Genomic DNA, 9947 nt, shown 5'->3' with positions numbered 1-9947 from the left:
ACGTCCAACCTGAGGGAGCGGTGACTCATAAAAAGGACACATAAATATTCAAGACCATCTGATTCGTCAGCGCCGGCTGGGAGCCGCAATATACCGCAGATGGAGGATGTTGGCACCAATGTAACTGTAGACTGCCTTACTCTCGATTTCGGAACGACTGCGTCTCGAGATAGCTTATCACACTGATAGCGATATAAGAGGCGGGAGAGCTTATCGCGGTAGGTTACCGCTGGACTCGGCGACTCTGCCTGTCAGTCTCAGAAGCCGCACTCGCTCGTAACCATGAGGCTCGGCGGCGTCTCCTTGCTGCTGCTGCTGCCGTTGCTGCTACAGAACGCGGCGGTCAGCGACGCCGCCAACATCCTGGCCGTAGTCTGGCTCATCTCGCTCAGCAACTTCGTCATGCTGGGCCGGCTGTTCTCGGAGCTGGCCGCCAGGGGCCACAACGTCACCGTGCTGAGCCACTTCCCGCGGCAGTCGCCCCAGCCCAACTACACCGACATCAGCATCGCCGGCAGTCTGGCCTCTTATGCCGACAAGTGACTTAGCCCGCTGTAGTGGACACTTACAGTTGTTTTTGATTATCCACTAGCTGAGTACTCGGCGTTGCCCACGTAAATATATACTACAATCTTCTATTAGTCCATCTCTTCCTTTCTTCTCTCTCTGTTCATCTCCTCCTTCATCCCCCTCTGTCCAGTTCCTCCTCCCCCTCTCTCTTTGTCAATCTGTTTCTTCCCCCATCCACCTGCTCCTTCCCACACTGTCCATCTCTTCCTCCTTCCTCTAATTCAATCTCCTCCCACCTCTCTATGCTCAGCTCGTCCTCCCAATATCTCTGTCAGTTTCCTTCTCCCCCCTCCCCTCCCTGTCCATCTCCTTCTCTTTCCTTTATCTGTCTATTTCCTCCTCTCCGCTCTGTCTCCATTTCACATATCCTCCTCCCCCTGTCTGTGTCCGTCTCCTCCTTCCCCCTATCTATCTGTCCATCTGCTCCTCTCTCCCACTCTCTCCACGTTCTCACACTCACCCCAATAGGAAGCTGGTGGTTCTTACCGCCAAAGTATTTCTTTCCAAATTGTAACCATGTAACCAGTATATGCACCAACATTGGTTAAAATCATTCCAGGACATGAGCTTTCTGCCTGCGTACGCACATGCCAAATATATTTCGTATCGAATGAAATTTTCACTCTACAGCAGAGTGTGCACTGATATGAAACTTCCTGGCAGATTAAAACTGAGTGCCGGACCGAAACTCGAACTCGGGACCTCTGCCTTTCCCGGGTAAGTGCTCTACCAACTTAGATACCCAAGCACTACTCGCGCCCCGTCTTCACAGCTTTAATTCCGCCAGTACCTCGTCTCCTACCTTCCAAACTTCACAGAAGCTCTCCTGCGAGCCTTGCAGAACTAGCACTCCTTGAAGAAAGGATAATCCTAGTTCGGCAAGATTCGAGGGGGGCTTCTGTGAAGTTTGGAAGGTAGGAGACGAGGTACTGGCGGAATTAAAGCTGCCTGCGAAAGGCAAAGGTCCCGAGTTCGAGTCTCGGTCCGGCACACAGTTTTAATCTGCCAAGTAGGTTTCATATTTCGTATACATCTAGCGTATTTCACCTGTATCTCTAGCGAACTTCGCCCTGCCGCTTCATTTTCACGCAGCTCAATATTTACGACGTCATATGTTCTGCACTATATGCTAAACACCGATATATATTTCACGTACATCCATTGTTATGTGTGGCTACTGTTTGCGAAATGTGTTGTCAATAGAGTTAATAGAAACTAAGTAATAAGTAAAAACGTCGTGAATGATTTGGCAATTTTTCACGCATCTCAGTGTTTACGAAGTCATATGTCCTGATCTATCTGTCGTAGAATCATATATTTCTCTAGGTAGATTCAGTGACATACGTAGATGCTGCTTGGATAGGTAAATTACGGGTATTCATGCGTCCTCGGCTACATTGCGAACACAAATGACCGAACATCAGCTGGAGTGCGGCTCGAGTTCACTACCGTTTGCTCGGCTTCCGGTGCTTGTCGATCCTTTAACGAACAATCAAAGGAAGATCGCGAACTTTTCACTTCGGCACTAGAAGCCCAGAAGGCTTTTGTCTGCTGCCTTATCTGTTTCTGGTGTTGACATGAGTTGCGTGAGGGATCTCGGGGACTGAAAAAATGAAATGTTGCGTATAAAAATGTAAATGTCATACGTGTTTCCGGGGTCCAAGGGCTCCACAGCGCAAGAGCGAAAGAAACAGAAAAATGATTGACAGAAAATTGCCCTGTAACTTTCAAAGGTGCAGCTGGAGATGTGAGACAGACGGTAAGTTCATTATACGTTTGCTTCAGAGGGAAACAGAGTGAAGCTTTGCACGTGATTTCAGTAAAAAGGAGCTGTACAATAAATTTTATTCAAAGTTAATGAATGAGAATATGTATCTATTATTCCGTCTTCAGGCCACCAGTGGCCTACCGGGACCATCCGACCGCCGTGTCATCCTCAGCTGTGGATGAGGATAGGAGGGGTGTGGGGTCAGCACACTGCTCTCCCTGTCGTTATGATGGTATTCTTGACCGAAGGCGCTACTATTCGGTCGAGTAGCTCCTCAATTGGCATCACGAGGCTGAGTGCACCCCGAAAAATGGCAACAGCGCATGGCGGCTGGCTGGTCACCCATCCAAGTTCCGGCCACGCCCAACAGCGCTTAACTTCGGTGATCTCCCGCGAACCGGTGTATCCATATGTATATTTTACGCTGATTAAAGTTGAAAATATACCAAAGACTCTTTGTTTAAATTCATGATACCTGTAATTACGTGGGTGACGTGTCACTGTTATGTTAGATATTTCTGATCATAAATAAAAATGAGTTATGCGAAATAATGCAATTTGCCCTCTGACTGAATGTATAGCAGGTTTTATCACGTAGACAGTGTGACAGGCCGTGTGTATATGTCACATTTCATTATTCACATTTTATCGTTACTGTATTCTTCGTATGTACTGCAATAAAATCCTTGAACTTCTTCAAGTATGTTACTGAAGATGTCTTTTGATATAACAGTTACTAAAATCCTAACAGTCACTACAGTAACGTAAATGTCCACACGTCCACAGTTGCAAACTATTAGAGTGTAAATGCCAGCCTTTCTTCAGGTTATGTTGGTCGGCGGTAATAAGTGTTCTTCTTTTAAATTACCTCCTCAGTTGTAAGGAAGAACCAACGAAAAGCATTAACCGACATGTGTGTTAACTTTTGAATTAATGCAAAGGAGACCTGGAGTTTCAAACTCAGTGTTAAGTGGATTACCTCCACTCACTTACCGCATATGTACAGTTTCAGCCACGTAAATTCTTTCCTCTCTACATCGTTTCGCTTGCTTCGTCAAAAACAGTACTGTCGGCATGCAAAACAGCCTCTCTGAATATCAAAATTTTGCAGTGTGGCTCTAGCCGGCCGTTGTAGCCGAGCGGTTCTATGCGCTTCAGTCCGAAACCGCGCGAATGCTACGGTCGCAGGTTCGAATCCTGCCTCTGGTATGGATGTGTGTGGTGTCCTTAGGTTAGTTAGGTTTAAGTAGTTCTAAGTTCTAGGGGACTGATGACCTCAGATGTTAAGTCCCACAGCGCTCAGAACCATTTCCAATGTGGCTCTAAATGTATAGTGTTGCATCTCGTGTGCCGATGATTAGCGCCAACAAACAGTAATGTGGCATTTATACACGGAGATGACAAAAGTCACAGAGATACCTTTGTCGGACCTCCTTTTATCCGGAGTAGTGCAGCAACTAGACGTGGAGTTTACTCAGCAAGTTGTTAGAAGACCCCTGCAGCAATATTGAGGCATGCTGTCTCTGTAGCTGTCCATAATTGCGAAAGTGATGCTGATGCAGGAACTGACCTCTCGGTTATGTCCCATGGTTCGATGGCATTCATGACGAGCGATCTGGGTGACCAAATCATTTGCTCGAATTTTCCAGAAAGTTCTTCAAACCGGTTGCGAACAGTTGTGGCCCGATGACAGGATATTGTTGGTTGGTAACATGTACGGCTGGAAATGGTCTGTAAGTAGCCGAACATAACCATTTTCAGTCAATGATCCGTTCATTTGGACCAGACAACCCAGACCATTTCATGAAAACACAGCCCACACCACTATGGAGCTAGCCACGCAGCTTGCACAGTGCCTTGTTGACAACTTGTACCCATGGCTTCGTGGGATCTGCGCCACAGTTGAACCACACCATCAACTCAAATCGGGACTCCTCGGACCAGGCCACGGTTGTTCAGTTGTCTAGGTACAACAGTTATGGCCATAAGCCGAGGAATGACCATATAAAATTAATCGTCGGTAAAGCAGATGCCAGACTGACATTCATTAGAAGAATCCTAAGGAAATGCAATCCGAAAACAAAGGAAGTAGGTTACAGTACACTTATTGGCACACTGCTTGAATACTGCTCACCGGTGTGGGATCCGTACCAGATAGTTTGATGGAAGAAATAGAGAAGATCCAACGGAGACCAGTTCGCTTCGTTACAGGATCATTTAGTAATCGCGAAAGTGTTACGGAGATGATAGATAAACTCCAGTGGAAGACTCTACAAAAGAGACGCTCAGTAGCTCGGTATGGGCTTTTGTTGAAGTTTCGAGAACATACCTTCACCGAGGAGTGAAGCAGTATATTGCTCCTTCCTACGTATATCTCGCGAAGAGACCATGAGGATAAAATCAGAGAGATTAGAGCCCACACAGAGGCATACCGACAATAGAAGGGAGAACCGATAGAGGTACTCAAAGTACCCTCTGCCATACACCGTCAGGTGGCTTGCGGAGTATGGATGTAGATGTAGATGTCGATGTAGAAGGGCTGCAGGTGATATCGTGCTGTTAGCAGAGGCTCTCCTTTCGGTCATCAGCTCCCATTTCCCATTAAGGCCAAATTTAGCAGCGCTGCCGCACGTTTCACATTGACTTACGCAGTTATTTCTGGCAGAGTTGCTTGTCTGTTAGTACCGACAGCTCTATGCAAACGCCGCTCTTCTCGTTCGTTAAGTGAAGGCCGCCGGCCACTGCGTTGTCTGTGTTGAGAGGTAATGCCTGAAATGTGATATTCTCGGCGGCACACTCTTAACACTGTTGATCTCGCAATATTGAATTGGTATCGATTTCCGAAATGGAATGTCTCATGCACCTATTTCCAACTATCATTCTGCATTAAAAGTCGGTTCAAAAATGGCTCTAAGCTTAACATCTGAGGTCAGATGTTAGAACTACTTAAACCTAACTAACCGAAGCACATCACATACATCCATGCCCGAGGCAGGATTCGAACCTGCGACCGTAGCAGCAGAGCGGTTCCGGATTGAAGCACCTAGAACCACTCGGGCACAACGGCCGGTTTAAAAGTCTGTTAGTTTGAAACGTCCCCTTAGAAAAATTATTGAATTACTGTGCTGATAAACCTCTTACGTTATTTGATTTTCAAACAGCTGAGCTGAACTGAATGTACTCAGACATTTCTCTCTTTACTTATTCTGATCAACACTAAACTGCCACACAATATTTTTAGGGCAACGCAATCTGACTTTCAATAATCCCTACAAAAGAATGGCCCTGACTAATAATAACCTATACCTTTCATGACTCACTTACCTCACAAAAATCTTCGTTACTCGAACTACGGCAATACAGCGAGCGCCAATACTGCTAGCTAACTAAAAGATTCTAACTACTGAAGGCACTAACTACTGATAGGCATACTTAGCAAATCCAGTCTTACAAATTTACTGTCTCTGATGGACACACGTCCAGATCATCCGCTCTCAAAACTCCGCCATCTCTCTCCCCACATCCACCACTGCTGGCGGCTCACCTCCAACTCCGCAACGCTACGCGCTGTTCACATCCAACTGCCCAACACTACAACAGCGAATATTACAACAATGGCAACCAGCCACAGACTGCACACAGCACAGCCAGTGATTTTCATACAGAGCGCTACGTGGCGTTACCAGTATAAAAACCTGAACAGCCTACTTACAAGTTTCCGTCGTGCGACCCTAATCACGTATGGAAGCCTTTCTCATGAATAACCCGATTAGAAACAGAAACTTCGCCAATATATTGCCATGTTATGTAAATGTGATACTAACGTCATCTGTATATGTGCTTGTGGCTATCCCATGACTTTTGTCTCCTCGATGTACGTTATTCCCAATATCTGTTACCTTCCGTTCCCTCTAACGTAAACGCTCGTCTGCACATACAAGCGAACGGTAGTGATCACTGTCGAATTTTCTGCGAATGCTCGTTCGCTAGTGTTCGCTTTCGCTCGCTCTGGTGTAAAGCAGGAGAAACAAGAGAAGCATATCCGTAACAGGTAACTGATTTCGACCCCATTTCACACGATTCTACTCTACACATAGATGTAGCATTGCTGCTCCAGTACGATACACTTCTCTAGTGTTTACTTTCACCTGCCTGTTGCATATAGCATGAGAGCACCAGCTGTGATAAGAGAAATCGTCTGAAGCGGGAGGCTAACAAGACAATGGTTCAGTCCGTCATATCGACACCCACCGTGAAAGCTTTTATGCATGAAGAGTATAGGGAAAGCAATCACTGGTAAACTTTCAGCTGCTCTGTAGCATTGTAAGTATTTTTTAAAAAAATGTTGAGGTTACTCGTTTCGGTCGCACGAAGAAGCGCTTGAGACAGCGGTTTGTAAAGCCCTTCCTGCCTATCGTGCAGTCGCTCGGGACAAGAGAGCGTAGCGCCGCGCAGTGCTAATGTCTGAAGCATCTAATCTATAAAATTAATGTGATGTCTCATTGATGTTTTGAATAACAGGCAGTCTCCACCTTTTGTCTGAGAGTCGTTCCGCATCGAGCGCCGAGCGGGAAAGTTGTTAATTTATCGTCTCACCGCTGCGCCCCGCGCGCCTGGACAGCTTTCCCTCGGTCTCGTTTGTGTCTTCGTGTGTGTCGATTCGTTGTTTAGTCCACAGCGTTAGTTTTTTATGTACGTTGCCAGCAGCGTAGTCCGCTCTTAACGTCCGCCACGGCTTCCTGGTGTGTTTCAAGAAAAGGTACAGTCAGCCTTAGTTTCGGCAAATCCAATCGTTTCGTGCAGCCCCGATCTTTCGAAATTCATTATTGGCAGGTTGACACAATTCACGAAACATCTGACCAGGTTCATAATGCCTATTTTGATTCCGGTAACTATATCTTCTTGTAAAGCTTTGGGTCCTCTACAAATAAATAGGTTGCTTTTGCGTCATGGTTCTCAAGTTCCTTTTAAGGAATGTGATGGTTTCGTAAGTAAGATGCTTCTTGCTAACGAGGAAATAGATTTTATCAATGTACGAGTGTTCAATCTCCCGTCGGGAGTCGACAACAGTTTACTTATGGATGTGCTGCACCCTTATCGTGATGTGAGGGCTATAAGACGCGAACGTTGGTCCACTCAGTACCAGCTGCAATGTTACAACGGGATCCGTTCTGCGGAGATGGTAGTCAAACGTAATACTCCTTCCCATCTGCAGGTCTGTGGTTACCCCATTCATATAACATATAGTGGGTAAGTGGGGACATGCTTTCTCTGCAATGGAAGTGGACATTTTAGATCTAACTGCCAACGGCGGGTATTTATACTGAAGTTTCGTTTGAACGGCCTCGAAAATCGACGTTAGGTGATGTCGTTTCTACTGTTGATGACGTTGGTGCTTTACTTCCCCGGGCCCAATGGAACAACAGTGGGTTGCGTGACTTACTGCTCCCGACTTCCCGCCTCCACCCTCGCGGCACAGTTCTGAAATTGTTGTTGCCAAACCGTCCGTACCCCAAGTGCAAAATAGGAGACGATGTACGCAGGATGGTGAGGAGTCGGACACGTCCGCTCCTCACCCTCCACTCCTTGAAGTAACTTCTTCGGTTGAGGCATCTTCTAGTGCTAAGTCCTACATTCCTGATGGGATCGATAGTGCGAAAACAGATGCTGAAGTCTCCAGTGTTTCTCCTAGTATTCCTCTCGTACTTCAAGTAACACTTCTGGAACCACTCGACGGTGAGGAAATCGTTGAATGAATCCAATGATTCAGCAGCTGCTAATTGAGACGCCCATTAAATTGACGTCTCCCATTCAGGTATTGTCGGAACGACCAATTGTTGTTACTACTGAGGATGCGACTGGTGGCCATAAAATCCTACCTGTCTACCCCTCTATTGCATGTCGACATGAATTGTAAGGATCACATCCTACAGATTGGGCCTCTGCGGTTCCTCTTTAGCCACCTACTTTGGTTAATATTTGAACTGCCTGGTAGTCATTATAAACAACATGTCCAACCTGAGGGGGCGGTGATTCGTAAAAGGAAGATACATAAAGATTCCAGATCATTTGATTCGTCACTGGACTGAGCAGTGGATCTTGACCACACACTGATTACGTGATTCAGTTGGTCAACAGCTCGAATTTCGCTTCTCGTTGTTAAAGTACGCAGGTTTATACATTTCTTTCTTTATGTTAATATGGTGGAATCAGACCTGGGCTCCTTTCGTTGAGTAGATTTATTTATAATTCGTGTGCGGATGTCGTATTCTTTCATGAAGTTCAGTTTACTTGCTTCTCTCCCTGGTTTTTGCACAGTGTCTAACGTTACTCCCGAATGTCCCACTGAGATTGCCTTCTTTTTAAGAAGAGCAGTCCCATTGAAGGAATTGAAGTGCTTGATATTGGTAGAGGAGGATTAGGATGTACTTTTCTTCTCCTGACCTTGATTCTCCTTTATGCACCGTCCGATACTGGCCGCACTTTGGACCGCTCCTGGTTCTATAAGGATAAATCTGCTATTCACAAAAAGTCCTCAGAATACTTTGATAGGTGGTGACTTTAGTGCGTGTTGCATCCTGTAGATCAACCTCGAAATTTTGTTTACCTTTAAACTGTAAGATGTTTGGGTCTGCAAGTATCCGACTCTTGTCAAATACACCTATTTCACTGCTACTTCTATGGCCGTTGATGTCATCGCTGCAAGCTTCAGTGTACATCGTGCAATGACTGTTGCTTTAAATCACTCGCGCCAGTCGGTGAAATTCTTTACATCGCCATGGATGCTCAATGTAGTGCACTTGGATGATCGCTCTGTCGATGAGGTGGTAAAGGAAGTCTACTGCATCAACTGAACGATAGGCCTCCATTTTGGAGTGGTGGGTTCAACTGGCAAATCCGAGGCTCAGACAAACGTTGATACGGTACTGCGCCGATAGAGCGCAGGAACTTTACTACTCTCTCTTACGTGACCCTTATGAAAGAGCTCATCAGGCACCGCTGTGGATTTCAGACAGCAGGCGTCTAAAAGCGCCATTGTTATGGTTGACGCAGCGTCAAATGGAAAGGTTAGGAGTGCGATAGAAACCACGTTCCGAGGTAGCGGATGAACTGACTTCCCTATATCATCTGATTCGACATTAGACTCGTCGTCGACCTGCGTGTACCACGTCTCTCATGACAGAGGACGCCAGTGTTGCAATGGCACAAAAGGACATGTTGCATTCTGTACATCAACTGTAAGTTGGGTTGTATGAAGTACCCGTTACTGTCAATACGACATCCGATTTATTTCTTGAGTCTCTGGATCGGAGACTTATACCTGCTCGTAATGCTGCTGCATTTTAGAAGTTACGCAACGTGACGATGTCAATGACATTATTGCCAGAACGCTTTCTCGCAATACGCTGGGATTGGATGGTCTGCCTAAGGCGACTTTTGTGCGTTTGTGGCCTTTGTTGCGTACCACTTTTACATTGCTTTAGAACCAAGAGCTCGTTCAAAGTTGGAAAAAATTGTGTTAATTCCTTAAATTTCTAGACAGGTAGTAACTGATAAATTTCGTCCGATTACCTTATTACATTCTGATTTCAAGACAGTGGCTACAGCG

At 45.9% G+C, this 9947-nt stretch overlaps 1 protein-coding gene across 1 annotated transcript in view; it reads left to right on the top strand.

Annotated features, from left to right (window-relative positions):
- The first annotated feature begins 282 nt into the window (after positions 1 to 282).
- LOC124798742 (UDP-glycosyltransferase UGT5-like) overlaps positions 283 to 9947 on the top strand; it is an 84398-nt gene continuing 74733 nt past the window's right edge. The window contains exon 1 of the mRNA XM_047262269.1: positions 283 to 539. Coding sequence (XP_047118225.1) covers positions 283 to 539 — 257 coding nt within the window. The remainder of the gene's footprint in view (positions 540 to 9947) is intronic.

Source organism: Schistocerca piceifrons, chromosome 5, assembly GCF_021461385.2.
Source record: "Schistocerca piceifrons isolate TAMUIC-IGC-003096 chromosome 5, iqSchPice1.1, whole genome shotgun sequence".
NCBI lineage: Eukaryota > Metazoa > Arthropoda > Insecta > Orthoptera > Acrididae > Schistocerca > Schistocerca piceifrons.
This window is presented reverse-complemented; position numbering and strand designations above follow the sequence as displayed.